The 23493-nt window shown below is 46.2% G+C and overlaps 1 protein-coding gene across 1 annotated transcript in view; it reads right to left on the reverse strand.

Moving 5' to 3' along the window:
* zfat (zinc finger and AT hook domain containing) overlaps positions 1-23493 on the reverse strand; it is a 65307-nt gene that overhangs the window by 34152 nt on the left and 7662 nt on the right. Inside the window, exons 4-8 of the mRNA XM_084335927.1 lie at positions 18949-19098; positions 16353-16472; positions 1143-1280; positions 633-706; positions 370-506 (exon numbers count right to left, since the gene is read on the reverse strand). Of these exons, the coding sequence (XP_084192053.1) occupies positions 370-506; positions 633-706; positions 1143-1280; positions 16353-16472; positions 18949-19098 (619 nt within the window). The remainder of the gene's footprint in view (positions 1-369; positions 507-632; positions 707-1142; positions 1281-16352; positions 16473-18948; positions 19099-23493) is intronic.

Below are 23493 nucleotides of genomic sequence, written 5' to 3' on the forward strand. Positions count from 1 at the left end.
GTGTGTGTGTGTGTGTGTGTGTGTGTGTGTAGAGTGGAAGACACAAACAACATGTAATTAACACATTATGCATACTTTGACAATAAATAAAATAATAATTTGTTCTTACTTGCTTGCCTGGGTAAATAAAGGTTAAATAAATGTATAAAAAAAAAAAGAAAAAAAATTATTTTATTTTGAAAACAGATACCGATATTTTTCGATATCACATTTTTATGCCAATATCGGCAGATAATATCGGTAGGCCGATAATATTGGACATCCCTAATTAAAACAATACAAAATTACTACTATAACATTCAGGTAGACGTGTGTGTGTGTGTGTGTGTGTGTGTGTGTGTGTGTGTGTGTGTGTGTGTGTACTAGTACCTGGAAGCCACCTGTTGGATGGAGTACTCCTGGAAGCCTTTGTTACCAGCAGGCTGGGGGGTGGGATTATGGTTCTTATGGGCGGGGTCTGTGTTGTTGGGGGCGGGGTCAGCATCGCTCTGGCCGGGTGCAGACTCCTGGTGGAGCGTAGCAAAAATCATCACATTTTATTTTACACACATGCGTGTTTAAACCATGTCCACATTTTATCCAAATAATTTAGCTCTTGAAGAAATCCAAAATAGTGGCTTCTATTCTCTTACCTCAGGCTGTGTCTGGCCAGCAGTAGAATCTGTTTCAGCTGCACTGGCCTCCACTGGCACCATCTTAGTAGCACCTGCAAGAGGAAGAAGCTGTCCTTCATCATCAGCTCCAATCAATCAATCAATCAATCAATCAAATTTATTTATATAGCACGTTTAAACATGACGCTTGTCAACCAAAGTGCTTTCACAAGTACAAAGAAAAGTATAAAATAAACTGAAAAATTAAATAAAATCAACGGATAGACAAAGGAAAAACAGAACAACACGTCAACAAGTACGTCAACAAGTACGTCAACAAGTACGTCAGGAAGGAAGGCAGGCAGGCAGGCAGGCAGGCAGGCAGGAAGGAAGGAAGGAAGGAAGGAAGGAAGGAAGGAAGGAAGGAAGGAAGGAAGGAAGGAAGGAAGGAAGGAAGGAAGGAAGGAAGGAAGGAAGGAAGGAAGGAAGGAAGGAAGGAAGGAAGGAAGGAAGGAAGGAAGGACAGACAGGAAGTTCCGTAATTCTGACCTGGAAGTGCTTCATGTTCTGTCAGTACAACGCTGATGATGGACTTCCTATTTCCTGCTGCTGACCCAACCTCTTTGTGGGTGGAGCTTCTGTCAACACGCACCGGCCGGCTTCTCCTATTGGTTTTCTGGAAGTGGACTGAAAAAAGGAGGGATTGCAGGAACATCTGATATGTAGGGCTACACAAATACATTGCATAGGTATACTGTATATAGACATATAAAGGTATACAGACAAATATATATATATATTGTGGCAGACCGGCTGGCGTGGTAATAGAAGGCTGCTATGTATCGGCCAAGGTACTGGGGCATATGCCCATATTAGGAGATCCGAGGAGACTCCCGGCAGAACAGAGCGTGTCAACCCCAATGCAGCGCACCCGTGTCAGACGCGCGCACGGGACAGGTGAGCGCCGCAATCAAAGCCCAATCAAGAGGCATAGAAAATTGAGACAGAGACAGAGAATCTTGGGAGTAGCTGAGGCGAAACCTGTACAGAAAGAGAGGTTGTAAGTAAGAGAAGAGAGAGCGAGAAGAGGAGGAAGATTATTGTCTGTGTGACAAATGCTGCGTTTATCTACTTTTGGAAGGAGGACCCTCCTGTGTGCTATATCCCCCGATCGTCTGAGAACCCGCTTGTGTATCGACCCCTGCTTGCCTGACGTCTCTTCTCCCGGATGCGTCTATGCCGTCTACAACGCTGTTCGGTTTCCGGGTTCCTCTGATTGGCCGCTGAAGCACGGCCCCCGAGTGACGCGCGACCCCCGAGGTTGGAAAATCATTTAGATTTCGTAAATATTTACCCGTTTCTCATACGGTTAACGATTCAGAAACAATCATTGCTCATCTCCGTGTGTTTATGTCGTTGCAGATGCTCAACAAGGTGGGTTTGATACGCAGTCATGGCGGCGAAAGTGTCTTTATTATTTTGATTAGTTAACGTTATCATTAGCAGGTAAGTTAGGAAGTCATTGTTTATCATAAAACCAACAGCATGACTGGCTCGTCTATTCTGTGCTAGATCAAGACACTATTTCAATAATGGATGACGGTGAAAGCATACACGCCACCGAGAACAGTTAGTACTCTGTAGATAACGTCAAGGACTACAGCCCCCTCAGCATCGACGGGGCACCGGTTGAGAGAGTCAACAGCTTTAAGTACCTTGGAGCCCACATATCCGAGGACTTGACATGGACCACACACATTGACAGTGTTGTGAAGAAGGCACGACAACGCCTCTACTTCCTCAGGCGCCTAAGGAAGTTCCAAGTTAGTCAGAAGATCCTTAAGAACTTCTACTCATGTACAATAGAGAGCATCTTGACCGGCAACATCACCTCCTGGTTTGGGAATAGCACCGCACAAGACCGAAGCAGACTACAAAGAGTGACACGTTCAGCCGAACGCACAATTGGAGGGGGGCTCCCCACCCTCCAGAACATTTACAACAAGCGTTGCAAGGGCAAGGCTAAGAGAATCATTAAAGACTCCAGTCACCCGAACAACTGCCTCTTTGAACTGCTGCGGTCAGGCAAGCGATACCGGAGTCTCAAGGCGAGCACAGAAAGACTCAGAAGAAGCTTCTATCCCCAGGCCATCAGGCTGCTAAACGAACAATGAACACCACACAACAACAACCACCAAACGCACATAACACACACATCCACACACACACACTCACTTTAAACAAACTGTGGCAACCCCAAGCCACCCCTGGGCTTGGTGATTGATGGGCGCTATGTGGCGACCCAATGGCTGGGCGCTGCCCATGTTTGGGCGTCCGCTTCCGGACGCACCTGTCACTAAATACCCATCAGAGTGATTACCTGATTAGCGAATCACGGCGCGGTGCGCCTGTTGGAGAGGGGGGACTTAATGGAGCCGAGGAGCCTCCTCTCAGTCCCCCGTAGCAGCGCAAGGCAAAAGGCCACAGAGCGGAGACGCCGCCCGGCCGACAGCAAACCGTTATTATTTGACTAAGAAAATAAAGAGTATGATTTTGGGAACTGCAACCTGTCTGTGTGTTGTTTATTCTGCCACCCCTACACCTGGAATTGCCACAGTGGTGGAGAATGCGGGCATAGTCTACTGGCAATCAGGGGTGCAGAATAAACAACAATAGACTTTATCAGAATAGAATAAAAGAAATTAAAAAAAAATATATATATATATATATATAAATTTAATAACGGAAAAAGCATGGACGCGCTGGTGCAGCAGCTTGTACAGGCGAGCATGGAACAACAGACCCGGCACGAAGAGGCCCTGCACGAACAGAGGAAACAGACGGGGATGATCCACGCGGAGCTCCAGCGGATGGCCGCTCACCGGCAGGAGGAAGGGGCCGCCGGGACGCGGCCTAACCCCGGGCGCTTCATCCCCAAGCTGACGGAGCAGGAGGATATAGAAGCCTATCTCCTGGCGTTTGAGCGCACCGCCGGCCGGGAGGGCTGGCCCAAAGACGACTGGGGGGGACTGCTGGCCCCCTTCCTGTCGGGTAATGCACAAAAGGCCTACCAGGACCTGCCACCGGAGCAAGCCGGGAACTACACTCGGCTAAAGCAGGAAATTCTGTCCCGGTACGGCCATAGTCTGCAGTCCCGCGCGCAGCGGTTCCATGACTGGGTGTATATGGACCGCTTTGTCAGAGCCCTCCCCTATGACTCGAAGAAGCAGGCGAGTCAAGCGGACCCCCGCTCCGTGGAGCAGCTGGTGAATATTGTGGAGGCCCACCAGGTAACGCGGGAGTTACTCAAAGGGGGGCGAGGGGAAAAGCCAGAGCGGCCGAGAACAAGGAGGGGTCCCGACGAGCCCAGCCCAAGGGGCCGGGTAGGGAACGCAGGTGAGCCCGAACTACCCCGAAGAAGACCGCTGTTCGACCAGGACCAAAGACGCTGCTACGACTGCGGCGAGCCAAGGGCATCTCTCGTGGAACTGCCCAGGCCGGGATGTGTCCATGCCATCGGCGGCAGCTTCAGACCCCCGCGGAAAGACGTGCAACTATGGCGCAGCCTGTTGGGCCCATAAGGAAACATCGGCGACACTTTTACCCGTGCGCGTCAACGACAAAGATGCCGTAGCGCTCCTGGACTCGGGTAGTGCCATAACGCTGGTTCAGCCCCATTTGGCACACTGCGACGCAGAGGCTCCGCAAGTGTCAGTGTCCTGTGTGCACGGGGACACAAAGTTGTATCCTACAGCGCCGATCACCCTGACAACCACCAAGGGGGTCTGCTCGATGACAGCCGGCGTCATACCTAACCTGCCGGTAGCGCTGCTGATTGGTCGAGACTGCCCCCTGTATCGCCAGCTGTGCTCAGCCGTCATCTCCCCGCGCACCCCACCCTCTACGGGTAAACCAAGGAAGAAGAAAGGGTTACGTCAGCCGAAGGTGTGTGCTCTGAACGTAACGGGGAGTGAGACTGAGACGGCCTCAGATGTAGGTGACGACGCGCCGGAACCCCTGGATATACCGGGGAGTGAGACAGAGACGGCATCAGGTGTGGGTGACGACGCGCCAGCGCCCCGAGCGGGCCCCGAGACGGATAACAGTGACGAGGACCCCTTTGCGGAGTTCCCCCAGGCGGACGAGGTGGGGAGGGACCTGGCGGGTCAGTTCGGAACGGCCCAGCTGGAAGACCCAAACCTAACGCAGGCCCGGGCGAATATCAAGACCATAGATGGAAATCCCGTGGAGGGGGTGAGTAACCTGCCATATCCTCACTTTGCAATAAAAAGACAATTGCTGTACCAAGTTGTAAAAAAGAATGATGAGGTTAGGGATCTATTGCTGGTACCGAAGTTCTTTATTCCCACTGTACTCCAGCTGGCGCATTCACATATCCTCGGAGCGCACCTGGGCGTGGACAAAACCATGGAGCGCATAAGGGCGCGTTTCCATTGGCCGGGCATGAAGAGAGCGGTAGAGGACTATTGCCGGAGCTGCCCAGAGTGTCAACGCGCAGCACCAAAGGTACAATATAAAAGTCCTCTGATCCCGCTGCCCATCATTGAGACCCCATTCTCAAGAATTGCCCTCGACGTAGTGGGCCCTCTAGTTAAATCGTCCCGAGGCCACCAGTATATACTGGTAATCATAGATTATGCTACCCGTTACCCCGAAGCCATCCCGTTACGCACGGTGACGGCCAAAATTGTGGCACGGGAGCTCTTTCATTTGTTTAGTCGGGTGGGAATTGCCGACTCTATTCTCACGGATCAGGGCTCGTGCTTTATGTCGCGGGTCATGAAAGAAATGTGCAAACTAATGAAAGTGGAACAGCTACGAACCTCCATATACCATCCACAGACGGATGGACTGTGCGAGCGCTTTAACAAGACCCTGAAAAGCATGCTAAGGAAGGTGATGGAGAAGGATGGGAAGAATTGGGATCAGTTGTTGCCCTTTCTGATGTTCTCTGTGCGTGAGGTCCCACAGGCCTCCACTGGCTTCTCGCCATTTGAGCTGCTCTACGCCCGCAAGCCGCGGGGTCTCCTGGACATCGCAAAGGAGATTTGGGAGGAACAGCCGTCGCCCCACCGGTCTCTCATAGAGCATGTGCAGGTAATGAGAGACAGGATGAAGGCGCTCTGGCCAGTGGTGAGAGAACACATGCAACAGGCCCAAGACGCACAGAAGCGCATTTATGACCGGGGCGCACAGCCACGAGAGTTTAATGTGGGGGACCGAGTCCTAGTACTGGTACCGACAGCAGAGTGCAAATTCCTAGCCAAATGGCAGGGACCCTACGACATAATCGAGAAAGTGGGTCCCGTCAACTACAAGGTCCACCAGCCCGACCGTAGGAAGCATCGACAGTTATACCATGTTAACCTGTTGAAGAAATGGCATGCCCGGGATGTGTTGCTCTCGCCCCCCCCTCTTCCCCCTTTTGCGCAGCAGGTGGCAGAGGCGGCCGATGTTCCCATCGGGGAACAGTTGTCCCCGACCCAACGGCAGGAGCTTCGGGAGCTGGTCCAACAGAACCGGGACGTGTTCTCGGCCACGCCGGGCCGCACCACATTGGCCCAGCACCACATCATTACCAGCCCGGGAGACAAGGTAAAGCTGAAGCCCTATCGTATCCCAGAGGCAAAAAGAGAGGCAGTCAGAAGAGAAGTGCGGGTCATGCTGGAGATGGGAGTAATTGAGGAGTCTCATAGCGGGTGGTCCAGTCCTATTGTTTTAGTGCCAAAACCCGACTCAACAACCAGGTTCTGTAATGATTTCAGGAAGCTTAATGAAATTTCAAAGTTTGACGCCTATCCCATGCCTAGAGTGGATGAGCTCATTGACAGACTGGGCCTGGCCAGATTTATCACGACACTAGACCTAACGAAGGGTTATTGGCAAGTCCCTCTGGCCCCCGCCTCAAGGGAGAAGACGGCTTTCTCCACCCCAGATGGGCTGTTCCATTATAAAGTTCTCCCGTTTGGCCTGCATGGGGCGCCATCTACCTTTCAGAGGCTGATGGACAGAGTACTACGGCCCCATCGGGAGTATGCAGCCGCATATCTCGATGACATTATCATCCACTCGTCAGATTGGGACACCCACCTCCAAAAGGTGAGAGCGGTGTTGGGGGCCCTCCGGGAGGCGGGTCTCACTGCCAACCCAAAGAAATGCAGGCTGGGATTAGAAGAGGCAGAGTACCTGGGGTTCACAATAGGCCGGGGCAATGTGAAACCGCAGAAGAGGAAGATTGATGCAATAAGGGAGTGGCCTCGCCCTTTAACCAAGAAGCAGGTCAGGACATTTAATGGGCTAGCGAGCTATTATAGGAGGTTTATCCCTAACTTTGCTGCTCGCGCTGCTCCCCTCACAGATCTGACCCAGGCGCGGCGGCCGTTCACGGTGAAGTGGACACCGGAGGCGGAGGCGGCGTTCGAGGACCTCAAGACTGCCCTCTGTTCGGGACCGGTGCTGATCTCCCCGAACTTCGACAAGGAGATGACGGTACAAACAGACGCATCAGAGGTGGGACTGGGAGCGGTCCTCTCCCAGCAACTGGAGGGTGAGGAACATCCGATTTTATATGTGAGCAGGAAGCTGCTGCCACACGAGCGCAACTATTCTGCGGTGGAGCGCGAAGGTCTGGCAATTAAGTGGGCACTGGAGACGCTCCGCTATTATCTGCTGGGGAGGCGTTTCACGCTGGTGACGGATCACGCCCCCCTAGTCTGGATGGCCAAGACAAAGGGGACCAATGCCAGGGTGACTCGATGGTTTCTGGAGTTACAGTCATTTAACTTTTCTGTCATTCACAGGTCAGGGGTGGCGCATGGCAACGCAGACGCCCTCTCCAGGAAGGATGCCTGTTGGGCGTCGGACGCTCTTCCCCGACGGTCGGAGCTGGAGGGGGGGTACTGTGGCAACCCCAAGCCACCCCTGGGCTTGGTGATTGATGGGCGCTATGTGGCGACCCAATGGCTGGGCGCTGCCCATGTTTGGGCGTCCGCTTCCGGACGCACCTGTCACTAAATACCCATCAGAGTGATTACCTGATTAGCGAATCACGGCGCGGTGCGCCTGTTGGAGAGGGGGGACTTAATGGAGCCGAGGAGCCTCCTCTCAGTCCCCCGTAGCAGCGCAAGGCAAAAGGCCACAGAGCGGAGACGCCGCCCGGCCGACAGCAAACCGTTATTATTTGACTAAGAAAATAAAGAGTATGATTTTGGGAACTGCAACCTGTCTGTGTGTTGTTTATTCTGCCACCCCTACACCTGGAATTGCCACAAAACACACTAGCACCCACTCCACACACTTTATAGCACACACCCACTTTAAACAAACACACTGTAGCACCCACTCCCCACACTTTATATTTATTGATGAAGGATTGCACTACAACTCGTACACCTTACTGTAAATTGTACCTAAATTGTACCCCATCCCATTCTGCTTTGCACTATATAGTACTGTACATTAGTACACTGCATAGTATTGTATATTATATGGTAACTCAGAACATTGTACATATGTCTATACCGAACACTGTGACCTCATTTTCTTCTTCTAAATTACATGCTATACTATGTTATTTGATACTATCTTGTCTAGCACAGTCTCTGGAGCGTAACAGTAAGAAGCATTTTGTATGAAAGTATTCTGTACTTCTGTATGACAACTATTAAAGAAACTTGATATAACGTCAGCTAGCGAGGTTGCACACCTATATCTTCTACTTTCATGAATTGTTTTCTACTCCTACTCTGCTTTAAAAAGATAATTCCGCACCGTCATCCATTATTGAAATAGTGTCTTGATCTAGCACAGAATAGACGAGCCAGTCATGCTGTTGGTTTTATGATAAACAATGACTTCATAACTTACCTGCTAATGATAACGTTAACTAAATAATAAAGACACTTTCGCCGCCATGACTGCGTATCAAACCCACCTTGTTGAGCATCTGCAACGACATAAACACACGGAGATGAGCAATGATTGTTTCTGAATCGTTAACCGTATGAGAAACGGGTAAATATTTACGAAATCTAAGTGATTTTCCAACCTCGGGGTTGATCTCCATCGAGTTGGCTCGGTGAAGGCTGGCTGTTCACGCGTCACTCGGGGGCGCGCTTCAGCGGCCAATCAGAGGAACCCGGAAACCGAACAGCGTTGTAGAAGGCATAGACGCCTCCCGGATCAGCCCCCGCCCGTACGAGAACCGCTCTTTGTGTACCGAACCCCGCTAACGGACCAAGACCATTCTCACGCATTGGCTGACGATATCACTAACCTATCCTTTTCCCCTAAACAGTAATACAACTGCTGTTAAACTAGCTTCTACCTTGTGCCGTGTGTTTTCTAAATTCCAATCTGGTGACAGCGTATAACACCCCAGAGTCTGTCACACATGATGGAGAATGCGGGCAACGCATTCCCATTAGTATGAACTAGATACACATGCAAATAGCCCATAGATTCGGGGACCAAGCCCATGTCACCCGAAACAACAGAAATATGACAACCCCCAGCGGAAAAGACACGCTCCTCGCCCAGCTGATTAGTAATAACAACAACAACAGCAAGAACAGCGCCATACCCAGACCATGCATCAACAACAATATAACCTGGAACAGTATGGCGGCGCAGTTCAAACAAATTATAGCACAAACGGCCACGGGTGACGTCGAAGCCTTCCTAAATGCACGTTTGAACACACAGCACAATGGGAGAGATGCCCCGAAGATCACTGGGCGGAGTCTGTACCACCATTTCTGACGGGTGTAGCACAGACTGCCTACCAGGACATGTCAGAAGGGAGAATGGTGACATACACCGCGCTTAAAAAGGCGGAATTCTCCATAGACTTGGGGCTAGATCCACAAAGAATGGATTGCACGGGGCTAGTTGCACCCTACTTACAATTCATTATGAATTGAAAATGGGGGGCCCTGGTGTAAACAAGACGAAAGTCTTTCTCTGGTCTGCATCCCCTTAACAATTGTGTGTATTGAGCCTTACTGTATTGTACCCATTCTGCAATCTGTTAATAAAATGTTCAATCAATCATATTTGATTGATTGAAACTTTTATTAACAGATTGTAGAATGGGTAGCACCGTGCAATCCATTCTTTGTGGATCTAGCCCATGGTTATTTCCTGGTAACCAGAGCCCAACGGTACCATGACTGGGGTTATGATCGCCCAGGGCCCAAATGTATGACCTCACCAGGATCACAAACAGCTGGCTGATGGCGGAGCCCCAGGCCTTAAAGGGGAACTATCTTATAAATGGCCTTTTTCAGTGTTTAGCATTGTTTCCTAGCTATGTGGACTTATATTAATAGGATCTATGTCTCTAATTCTCATATTGGCGCATTCTTCCAATTCTCCTCTCACAATATTCACCCTCACTGAACTGAGTCATCTGAAAATGTGCATATCTGTGATGTCAGAGATTTCTCAGCAGCATAATAATGTGGCAGTTGCCACCAGGCCACACAGTGGTTGGAGCCCAGCCTCAAAACGGCTTAAGATCTTGAGGTAGAAAAATGCTGTTTTTGAGTACTTGATTAGAAATACAAAACAATGAATTTTTTTTTGAAAAAAAAAAACTCACAGAGGTGTTCCATAGACGCACAGGAATTGTATAAAAGTGCCCAAATAGTGAAAGAAATAGGAAAATAGTTCCCCTTTAACTGCAGTAGAGAGGGTGTTCATGGGCCGCTATATCCAGAAATCTTTTGCGAGCAAAAGAGTTGGCCTTGTCAGCGGAACCCGAAAAGTGCAGAAGAGCTGGTGGAGGTCATCGAGGGATACCAGGCAGCTCAAGGAGTGCTCCGGAGCGGTCGATCTCCGAGAGCAGAGGGGAAGCCCTGCCAAGAGCCCACCCGGCCAGAGGAGCCTAGCTGGGGGAGGAAAAGGGGCGGAAACCCGGCGGTGGTGACCCAGCCCGAGTGAGGACAACCGGAGGTGCTTCGAGTGTGGGGGAAATACAGAGGTATGAGCCCCCAACACTAAACTAGCCCAGTTCAAAAGGTAGGCGATACTGCCACCTACTGGGATTCGATCGTCATTTCAATTGTAAATAGGTCCCAGGAAGACTCACAAAGGACCGCGTGAGTGTTTAGAATAATAATAATCAAAATAATGAAAAATGAAAAAAGAGATTTCTCGTTTTTGGTACTCAAGCGCTGGCTTTAAGAGGTTAAAACTCTCCAGCTGGGGCGCCCTCGTGGCGCATACCATAGTGCCTTGCGCACCTACGCGGCCGACCCGGGTTCGATCCCAGCTCCCGTCGTTATTTGTCGCATGTCCTCCCCACCTCTCCTCCCGTTCGCCCTCTCCTCTGTCGGTCCTGCGTGACCAATAAAGCTGTAAAAATGCTAAAAAATAGTAAATAAAAAAAAACTCTCCAGCTAATGTTAGCAATCTAGCTAGGTCTCACGTTATTTAGTTAGTTATCCTAGCTAACTGTAAAGGACGGGGACACTCAATTATCATGTTTTTCACACTAACATGCAATCGTCTAGTGTCTCATTGTTTCATTTTGTGAAAAATGCACTTTGTAATATATTTACTTTTCAAAAGCTCATAAACAATGTTGGTAACTTGAGCATATTATTAACTTAGCTACTGTAGCTGTTCTTGTAATTTTAAGCTATGATGAATGCAATGCTTTTTACTATAATTATATAATTTTCTTATCTCTCCTATGGTCATTATTGAAGTATTTTGGCACCCCACCTCCTGCCTATAATGTGCAAGAGGATATACCAGCCCAGGTGGATATTGAGTATTGACCAAGCTCAGGAGGACACACTAGCCAACTACATGATCCCTTTCAAAGTGCTGATATTCATAACTGTTTGTCCAAAGTCTTACATCATTTTACGTCATTTTCAGCGCGTTTGTTTATTATTATCCATGCAAACTGCTCTGATCAATATATCACCCATACTACATAAAGAATTTACTGACGATCACGGAATTATAAACGACCCCCCCCCTCCCGTTCATCCGTGCATGATAAGTCATAACGTTTAGGATCATGTACAGTTGACATTTTTAATATAGCGTGTATTGCCAACAAGCGGCATTTGATAATCTATATATGCGTTTATGCCTATAACTCACGTTCTAGGAATTACTGCAGAAAACGATAAAAACATATTTATATTCTAATCTAGACGGTATTTTCATATGAATCTATGAATGAAAAAGTTAAACGTTCCTACATCCTGAACGATAGATAATCGATGTTGAATGGGCCATAGTAATGTCAATTTAGCAATACAATTAAAAAAGTCATAACCCTGCAAAGAAGGTAAACATCTCCATAGGCTTAGACTGGTGGCAGTGATCAAACATTGATGGATATAAGCGTGGCAGGGAATGTGTTAAGTGTGGGGTCGCCAAAAACATTCCTAAATAAAATGGGGTTGTGGTATAAAAAGGTTTGAGAGCCCCTGCTCTAGTCCATTCAATCTCATATCTCACCATTGTTATTCTCCATCTACCTCCAGGTCCCCTCGAACACTTTCCAGATGTAGCTCTCCTACAATCCTTCGACCTGACTCCCACTGGCATGCCCCCCCCCACCCACAAAGCTCATCCCCCACGGCACCAGACAATTATCTTGCTACAGCAGGCTTTGCATCCCATGGCGGCAGCATTCGGAAAACTCCAGCAAGCCCAGCAAACCAGGATGACTTTCTGAAAACTCCAATATCAGAACTGCTACGACGGGCTACAACAACATTGCAATGGATTTGCAGTCCACAAACCCAAAACGACACCCACATTACCCAAATGCCCCCCAGCCCCTCCCCTCACTGCCCGCCATCCTCCTCCTCATCCTCCCCCCTCCCCTTTAACCACAGGATGAACGAATTAGTGAGTGTTGGTCTCAAACCTATGCCATACTCTGATACTATGACATACCATGCTGTTCCTGTTTTGACTACTACTAGACCAAAATAAGCAATACCCAACAACACGCTCTATAACATGCAGTAACCTCAGCCAAGGCCGGCCTCACTCCCCATCACAGAATCACTGAAAACCACATTGACCTGGGTGAATTTATTCATTTGAATAGCTTGCTATTGAGCTCAAAGCTCAACTGTATTTTGCTCATTCATCACATTATACTGATAGCCAAAATACTCATCGTTCTGCAGGAATTCTCAGAGCTAATCTCAGTTGGCATCATTAGATGAATCATACATGGAGATCTGAGTGAATATTCATATTAATAAGAAGAATGACACCAAGGCTATTGAGCTTATCAAACTACTGGACAGCTTTGAGCCAATACAATGTAAATGAACCTACTCATCAACGTTTAGGATCATGTACAGTTGAAATTTTTTATATAGCGTGTATTGCCAACAAACGGCATTTGATAATCTATATATGCGTTTAGGCCTATATCTCACGTCCTAGGAATTACTGCAGAAAACGATAAAAACATATTTATATATCAAACTACTGGACAGCTTTGTGCCAATACAATGTAAATTAACCTACTCATGCACATTGTAAGACCCTAGACAACAAGGTTGAACATTGATAAAGTGTCAGTAATTGAATTACCTATATCCAACCATCAGTGTGCATCTTTTTTTAGTATAACCTAATCTTAACAGAGACCAAAACGGAGACCGGTGTTAGGGTACTAGTCTACTAGATGATATGAAATTGATCAACTACACTCTATAAAACTGGAATGTCACTCCTACACTTCCTGTATACCTACAGCTTTTTTTAAATTAATATTCAAAAGTATTTCAAATCATGTCCTAAAGATTATAAATACATCGCTTCTGTCTGTTCTCAAGAACCAACCAGAGACAGAGAGAGAGAGACAGTGTGTTCTTAAGAACCAACCTCATTGAGAGAGGGGGAGGGGGAGAGAGAGAGAGAGAGAGAGAGAGAGAGAGAGAGAGAGAGAGAGAGAGAGAGAGAGAGAGAGAGAGAGAGAGAGAGACAGTGTGTTCTTAAGAACCAACCAGAGAGAGAGAGAGAGAGAGAGAGAGAGAGAGACAGAGAGAGAGAGACCGTGAACCAACCTCACTGAGAGGGGGGAGAGGGAGAGAGGAGAGGAGTCGGGTCAGAGAAAGTTTCAGTCAGTAGTGTTGCTACTAATGTCGAGTAAATTCATGCAGGTGCTCTGTATTTTTGTAGTTAGCTAAAATTATGCATTAGCAAGCATTGTTTTTCTTTTATCCACTTTTTTCTCCTCTTTTTCTATTTTTTCTCCCATCGCAATTCCATTGCGCCAATTCTCCCCTCCCCTGTCTTGAACGTTGCTTGCATATGCCCCCCACTGGCCAGTTGTAGGGAGGATAGAAGCCTTGCATCATGTGTCCCCTCTGGTACACGAGGAGGCAGCCTGTCACATCTTTTCACCTGCCAGCGCAGACTCTCATTGGCGAGGTGTAACGCGTGGGAGGCTCACACGCGTGATTACACAAACAAGCCGCATTTCTCGGAGACGCTCTCTGATTGGCACTGACTGACGCTCTCTGATTGGCCACTGACGCGTTTGGCCAATCCGTGAAGAGCTGTGTCTTTGCCCATTTCCTCGTCAAACAGCCTGCAAACTACCTGGCGTTCTATCGCCACGCTCTAAGACAAACTCTAACCTTAACCAACTTCGAAGAGTGCCTAAGCCTAACCAGTGTAGAAACAGGCGTCGGCCAATCAGAGAGCGTCTCCGAGAAATGCGGCTTGTTTGTGTAATCACGCGGCTCACACACTACCCCCGCCACTTCCTGTCTCTGCTGTGCAGGCGTCCCCCAACCGACCTGTAGGAGTCGCTGTCCACAACGTCCAGATTACCACCCGTCGACTTCCACCCTCTAACTCTGCTAATTGAGCCAGTATGACGGCTGGCCCAAGCCGGAGGCAGTGCCGACAGCCGGAGTCGAAACCCGGTGTCTCTTGCGTTGGTGACGAGCGCAATGTCCGCTGCGCCACCCAGCCGCCATTAGCAAGCATTGTTGTGATGATGAGCAGCAGTGTTAACTAGGGATGCTCGATATTGGCATTTTTACCGATACCGATATACCGATATTGTCCAACTCTTAATTTCCGATACCGATATCAACCGATACAGATAAAATGGAATAATTTCAGGTAATTAACATTACATATCTCTTGTTGTGGAATTAACACAACATTATGCATACTTTTGACAATAAATAAAATCAGAATTTGTTCTTACTTGCTTGCCTGGGTAAATAAAGGTTATAGAAATGTAAAAAAAATAAAAAATAAAATAAAAATGTTTGAAAACCGATACCGATATTTTCCGATATCACATTTTAATGCCGATATCGGCCGATAATATCGGACATCCCTAGTGTTAACTCATGGATGATCGCTGTGTGTAGCCCATGTTGCACGGATGTCGTCTGGTAACAGGGTATGAGGATATGGGTTCTCAAACTGGTTCTCTAAATCTGAATACACAATATGAAGGAGTGGTGAGAGGACACACCCTGTAGGGCAGGGGTCTCAAACTCGTGGCCCGCGGGCCAATTGCGGCCCGCTGGATGATATTTTGCGGCCCCCCAGATGATTTCCAAAAAGAAAAAGAAAAAGAAAAATCCTAATTTTTTTTTTTTTTTGCAGTCATGTCATCACAAACACTGGCATTTAAAGGGTACAAATAAAACAATTCAGAATGCAGGAAATGAAGTCTTTGTAATACAAAATATCCTGGTGGGGGACCCCCAGACCCCCCGCTTAAAAAGTGGCCTGACTGGGGCTATATTTTGCACTATATTTCCTGGCCTGAATGATTTCCCCAGTCCGGCCCTGGTTAAAAGCCTCCAATGCTTATTAGTGTGTGTGCGTTTGAACGTTTGCATGTTTCAACCATACATTTCCATAAAAATAAAAATAAATACTTTTTGTGTGGAATATTTGATGCGGCCCAGCCTCACCCAGACTCTACCTCCAGCGGCCCCCAGGTAAATTGAGTTTGAGACCCCTGCTGTAGGGTGAACCAGTAGATGAAGATAGGTCCCTTGACATGCACTCATTCACCCTCAGCCTCCAACCAGCCAAACTAGAGTCAAAACTAGGGAATGCACCGATCCGATATTGGTATCGGCCGCCGATATCACTAAAATAGCTGGATCGGGTATCGGTGGTAAAAAAAGAAAAAATTTGATTTAAATTTTAATTTTTTTTTTATATAATAATTAATAAAATAAGAAAGAACAATTCAGTACATTTATATTTATGTGTTAATTTGTTACATTTAGTTTCACTAAATTAGGAAAGTAATGTTTTAAGTCAAGCCTGATGTTGCCTTGCACAAAAGAATGATCCCAGTCTCTTCCACACTGAGTGACAAATCAAAAACACACTTGTGATCCTTTACAATTCTTAAAAACAAAAAAACAAAATATATTTGTATATACATTTTTGTAAAACATGGATTTTTATTTTTATTTTGAACAATAGGTATCGGATCGGGATCGGTATCGGCCGATACCCAAACCCAGGTATCGGTATCGGGAATGAAAAAATCGGATCGGTGGATCCCTAGTCAAAACCAAACTAGTTAAGATAGTTTATCCACCAACAGGTGGGGGGTTGAATGGTTTTGAAAGCTGATGAAATATAAACAAACAACTCAGCTTGGCATGAGATTTACTGCCCTCTAGAGGTGTTTGAATGAAACGTCAAGCGAGGTGGCAAGGTGTATGTTGGATCCTGGGTAACAAGGAGTCGGTTTACCTGCTGTTCTAGTCGGGTCTGATCTGGACGGGTCCGTTCGATTCTGGTTCACTTCACCCTCACCCAATATGTCCAGACTCCCACAAGCCCCTCCTGCTGCTCTCGAGGTGTTGTCTGCACCTGGACACAGAGACATAAAAACAAACGCACCCTTCTTTTATCCTGCTGCCGGTTGTCATGGTGTGTGGTAGGGATGGGTACCGAATTCGGTACTTTTAAAGGTACATACCAAAACATGTCGGTACTACCGAGTATCGATTCACGTGAGATACCAAAAAAAATGTAAAACTATATTTTATTTTTTAAACTTTTTTCTTTTCATGTCAACGTTCACACGCACAATATATGCTTACCTAGGATTTGACTTGATTCAACAACAAAGCAGTCGGAGCAATGGCAAGCCGAAAACGGTCAAAAGTGTAGTTATTTGAAGTTTGGATTTTTTTTTTCACGACTGAGACGGGAAAGACGGGACAGGCGCGCTCCTTTTCCCAGCGCCGCGCCTCGCGTTTTAGCGCTCTCGCCGGCTAGCATTTTTGGGCGGAGCGCATAAAGTTGAAAATAGTTAAACTTTTGGAGAGGAGCGCCGCTCATCAAGGTCACTTTTTTGGACCAACCAATCAAAATCGAGCAAGTGGCGGAGCCGCGGGAGTCCCGAAACGCTCTGGAAACGCTCTGAGCATGCATATTTTTGATTTTCAAAGCGGTCCGCCTTGAAAAAAACGTTGTCTGTGGACACGTCGCCTCGGTTGGTTTTGAAGGCAGCAAGGGAGTCTGAGGCCCTGATGGATCCTGGCAGCTGATTCCACAGGCGTGGCCCCAGTGTGAATTATTATCTTTTCCCCCCTTCTTTTTCCGTTTTTTTCCCCCCATCCCAATGTTAGTCGTTATGCCAATTCCCAATCCCCTTCCTGGTCGTTGCGCACTCTACCCCCTACCGTCGGTCCGGGAGGGCGGAGACTATCACATGCTTCCTCCGACACATGTGTAGCCAGCCCACCGCTTCTTTTCACCTGGCAGCGCAGACTCTCACTGAGAGAGTGTAACGTGTGGAAGGTCACACTACCTCTCCCAGATCCTTCCCTTGCTGTTCAGGCGCCCCGACCGACCTGTAGGAGTCACTGTTTACAACGACCAGGACCCACCCACGCCGGCTTCCCACCCGCTAACACGGCCAATTGTGTCAGTATGGACGGTCAGCCAAGCCGGAGGCACCGCAGCCGGATTCGATCCCACTGGCTCTGTGGTGGTAGACAGACGCTTAGTCCGCTGCGCTACCCGGCCGCTGAGTTTTGCAGGTTTTGATGAGGACACCGGTGGGGGCACTGTTCTGGATGTACTGTAACCTCTTGATGAGGACACCGGTGTTCTGGATGTACTGTAACCTCTTGATGCTTTTGAAGGGAAGGCCCGCCAGCAGAGAGTCACAGTAGTCGAGGCGGGAACTGACGAAGGTGTGGACCAGTCTTTCGGCTTCGGATTGGGAGTGTTTAGAAATGTTCCTCGGGTGGTAGAAGGAGGTTTGACAGATCATTTTTATGTGGGCATCAAAGGACAGTGATGAGTCTAACTTTACACCCATGCTGGTGACAAGTGAGGAGAGGGGGATGGAGTGATCGTCAATGGGATGGAGTGATCGTCAATGGTGATATGGGTGATACCGGCCTGTTTGGTTTGATGTATCAGTTTTATTGTATCAGAAACTTCAGAATGTCATCTATCAAAAGAGACCAGGCTCATGCATGTGCTATAAGTATAAAGTATAGTATTTTGGTTTGCAAAAAAAGTATGCAGTCCTCAAAAACTTAAACTAAAATGGCCACTTTTGGGGGTGCAGGTTAAGAGGTTAATGAGTTTATCAGTTAATGAGTTTATCAGTTTACCAGTTCATTTGTTTACCAGAACCATCATTCACAAAAACTAAAACTAGGTCGGAATTCATTTTTTAGTTAACTGAAATCAAATTAAAACAAATGAAAAATCAGGGGAGGGGACTGGAGATAATCCCCTCATCTCCTCAACATCATTCTGACTGGAGATAATCACCTCAACATCATTCTGACTGGAGATAATCACCTCAACATCATTCTGACTGGAGATAATCCCCTCATCTCCTCAACATCATTCTGACTGGAGATAATCACCTCAACATCATTCTGACTGGAGATAATCACCTCATCTCCTCAACATCATTCTGACTGTAGATAATCACCTCAACATCATTCGGACTGGAGATAATCACCTCAACATCATTCGGACTGGAGATAATCACCTCAACATTATTCTGACTGGAGATAATCACCTCAACATCATTCTGACTGGAGATAATCACCTCAACCTCATTCTGACTGGAGATAATCACCTCAACATCATTCTGACTGGAGATAATCACCTCAACCTCATTCTGACTGGAGATAATCACCTCAACATTATTCTGACTGGAGATAATCACCTCAACATCATTCTGACTGGAGATAATCACCTCAACATTATTCTGACTGGAGATAATCACCTCAACATCATTCTGACTGGAGATAATCACCTCAACCTCATTCTGCTGCTGTTCTACTTTCAGGAATGACAGCCAGCCTCTCACCTCTCTCTTCTTCCTCATCTTCCTCTTCCGCTTTCAAACAGATGTGTTTGAGGATCTGTCGTCTGTTGTTGAAGGATCGATGACACCTCCGGCACTGAAACCCCGGCCCCTCCTCCTGACTCAGCGCTGGCCCCTCCTCCTGACTCAGCGCTGGGAGGAAAACAGCGAACCAGCAGACACATTTATTTGCCCATCAGCTGGTCGGCTGAAATATCACACCAGATGTTATCACACTACACATTATCCTGAATAAGACCTTAAGCAGGACATGATTAGAGCATCTGGAATATTAATGTGCATATAAACACCTTAAACTGAATAATACCTTATGAATATATATGAACGAACACATTAACCAGGATATTAGCTAGCATCTGGAATATTAACGTGTATATAAACTAGTGCTGTCAGGCGATAATTTTTTTATCTAATTAATTACAGGATTTGTAATTAATAAATCTAATTAATCGCATAACCATTTTAGGCCTGATATTCTATATTCTATAATCATATTTCAAATTGCATGTGTCCGGATGGCAGAATTCAGTATTGTATCTACAAAACCTTCTGTTTAATCATCTTCCATTTATTCATTTGCTTAGATTTTTCAGATATGGTCAATTTTAGCATGGTGTTATTCACAGTCAAAGATACATTTTTTTTTATTGATATTCTCATTTGGTTCATTACAATTTACTCAAGCCTAGTAACAGACACAGTATTTCTGACACTGGGAATACATTCCCTGAGATCCATAGATGTCCCTTGAATCAGATACCAAGAACATGCAAATGGGCCATATTAAAATGGAATGGAATGAATGAGATTTAAAAATATTTATAAAAATAAAAAATAAAAATAAAAAAAAGCATCTGGAATATTAATGTGCATATAAACACCTTGTCATGAATAACACATTAACCAGGATATTAGCTAGCATCTGGAATATTAACGTGTAATTAATAAACAGCGTATCTTGAATAAGACCTTAACCAGGATATTAAAGGGGAACTATTTTACTATTTCTTTCACTATTTGGGCACTTTTACACAATTCCTGTGAGTTTATGGAACACCTCTGTAATTGTTTTTTTTTTTATTCATTGTTTTGTATTTCTAATCAAGTACTCAAAAACAGCATTTTTCTACCTCAAGATCTCGAGCCGTTTTGAGGCTGGGCTCCAACCACTGTGTGGCCTGATGCCACATGGGGCCACATTATTATGCAGCTGAGTCTCTCTGACATCACAAATCAGCACATTTTCAGATGACTCAGTTCAGTGAGGGTGAATATTGTGAGAGGAGAATTGGAAGAATGCGCCAATATGAGAATTAGAGACATAGATCATATTAATATAAGTCCACATAGCTAGGAAACTATGCTAAACACTGAAAAAAGCCATTTATAAGATAGTTCCCCTTTAAAGGGGACATGCATTATAAACAGGGCTCTACGCTAACCTTTTTCCCAAGGGGCACATGTGCTGCTAAATGAAAAAATTTAGGAGCACCCAAAAATATTTAGGAGCACAGTGAAAATATAAGTAACAGAGTTTTTTATTTTAAATTCTTTTATAAAATGTATATTTATACTGTGCGTGCATGTGCAAACGGGAACGGGACACACATCTGTGCAATAGCACATACCACCAAAGTCACTGGTGTATCTGCGTGTGCAAAAGTAACAGTCACTTAACTTTAGCTTTTGCCCCTTTTATGCATACAATGCCTATGTTTTGGCTAGTGTTGCTCTTCTAGAAAAATAATCCTTTCAGGGTTGCCTATTGAAATACTGTACACCTCCAGTACAGAAACATTGTTTATGAGTTTGCGTGTCAGGTAGACCATTGATTGACAGTCGATTCTGCCAATTACGTCACACCGCTTGCACTCCGGCCGTCCGGCGCTGCAGCTGGACCCTATTGCCCATCTCTGCTGTTGATAACGCTAGCCAAGTTAGCTGTACACACATACACAGTGGGCCAGTTACTTGGTGTAGGGGTGTAACAATGCATCGCAATGCATCGATCCTAAGGGGACAATTCAACTGCATCGATTTGAAAATGTTAGAATCGATTATCGCAATTTTAATGTGTACACAGTGTTGCTATTCTCATGTCAGTTACAGCCAACACAACGACACTACACGACAGGTGGAAGTCTCGAAGAGGAAAGCCGGTGACGCAGACATCACTGTCATTGATGCATCTGCACTGCTTTGGACTATCCACTGGCCAGCTGATGGCACTGTCAATGATTTAATTGGAAATGTTAAGGCACGGCTAACTTCATACCTCTTAAAGAGTGACGTCTACCTTATCTTTGACAGATATTATGACTACAGTATCAAGTCCGTCACCAGAGATGTTAGGGAGACAATGGTCAACAAAAGGCGTCATCTCCTCCTATCAACCAAGCTACCAGCCCAGACAGTTGTCCTGTCATCCATCAAAAACAAGAAACAGCTGAACAAATTACTGTGTGAAGAACTGAGCAAAGACGGGCTATTCCATGTACAGAGCACAAGCACACACAAGTTGGTATTGACAGGTGAGGACCCATGTCCCATCGAGATGGAAGCGAGACGGACGAGATATGATCTTGAAAATCAGCAGGAAGAAGCTGACACCATCATCGTCCAACAAGTCCTGAGGTGTGCTGGAGAAGCCCATCAAATCACAGTGGTTTCTGATGATACAGATGTGTTTGTCCTACTTCTTCACCATTACCATCAGGCAGGAATGGATGTACCACTCATCATGGAATTCCCCCGCAAGGAGAGAATACTAGTGGACATGAAGTCAACACTGGCCAAGCATAAACAAATTGTCAAACACCTTTTACCAGCCCATGCCATATCAGGATGTGACACTGTAGCGTCGTACTATGGGTTGGGAAAAGGCTCTGTCATCAAAGCCCTGAAAGCTGGTTACGACCTATCAGCCATTGGCAATGTGGATGCACCATTCCAGCAAGTCCTTGACCAAGCCACTGCCTTCATCTCAGCCTGTTATGGCATAACAGAGAGCACGGACAAGGCTACTTGTCTGGGGCGGGGGGGGGGGGGGGGGGGAGATGAGAAAGGACATTATGTCTTCACCAAATCTTGCTGCTCTACCTCCAACAAAGGAAGCGTTCATTGAAAATGTGAAGAGGGCCCACTTCCAAGCGTACCTCGGACGAAATCTCATTAAGAATCTGCCACCTGCAATGAACCCAGAGGAATTTGGATGGAAGAAGGACACCTGTAACAGGGCACTGATCCCAACCCACCTACCAGAAAATGTAAAACTTGTCCCAGACTACATCCTGAAGATGATCCGGTGTGGCTGCAAGAGTGAGGCCCTGTGTACCTCGAACAAGTGCAGCTGTAAAGTGCATGGTTTGCCACGTGGCACAATGTTCTGTACATGTTTCAGGGTAGGATGTTCAAGACCCTAATACAATACAGTATGTAACGCATCTGCGAGATTTGTCCTTCACACCAGGCAGTGAGTGTGCACTTGTTTTATTTAGTTATGGACCAACACAAGGCAAACTTAAGTGTGTGTGTCGCTGCTTATAACTGCTACAAAAGTTGTTTTACAGGCCTGGCTTGAAAGGGTTAATATTAATTTCACATCACCCCTTGTATGAAAAAACATTAGAGAATGTAATTTGATGCATTCAATTTATATTCAGCATGCAATATCATAAATCTAAAAAAAATTGTGATTTGGGCATTTTCGAGCATGAAGGCGTTAATATCTGAAAATGTTACATGTTAATATTAATGTTAATATTAATTTCACATCACCCCTTGTATGAAAAAACATCAAGAGAATGTAATTTGATGCATTTAATTTATATTAAGCATGCAATATCATACATCTCTATTTCTGTGTGATTTGGCATTTTCGGGCATGAAGGGGTTAATATCTGAAAATGTTACATGTTAATATTAATGTTAATGTTAATTTCACATCACGCCTTGTATGAAAAAACATTAGAGAATGTAATTTGATGCATTTAATTTATATTCAGCATGCAATTTCATAAATCAAAATGTTTGCGTGATTTTGGCATTTTCGGGCATGAAGGGGTTAATATCTGAAAATGCCCACGGGATATCACCGAGCACCCTCTTGTATTTTGAAGAGGTACCCCCAAGCTCCAAGAAACTGCACAAAAAGAATTGCAACCGACAAAACAAGGTTCAACCCCATGGCTCCCGGACTATAGTATCAATGGGTCTGTGTCTCGAATTACCATATTGACTCATCAGTCTAGTCTCGAGTTCACGAGATCTTCCCTCACTAACTAAGCTGTTCTGATTTGATGGTTTTGCTGACGTTAATATAGCACTGATTTGCATAACTAACGCCCCCTCTATGGTTGACAGCGACAGCAGAGCGAGTGGAAAATCTTCACTTCCTCAAACAGAGCGAGGCAGATAGTGTAACCCGACACTTCCTCAAACGAGAAGTGCTGCGAGGGAGAGAGAGAGGGAGAGAGAGAGAGGGAGAGATAGAGAGGGGAACTTCTCTCACACACGCAGCGTTTACAG

Source organism: Notolepis coatsorum (assembly GCF_963971535.1).
Source record: "Notolepis coatsorum genome assembly, chromosome: 19".
Classification (NCBI taxonomy): Eukaryota; Metazoa; Chordata; class Actinopteri; order Aulopiformes; family Paralepididae; genus Notolepis; species Notolepis coatsorum.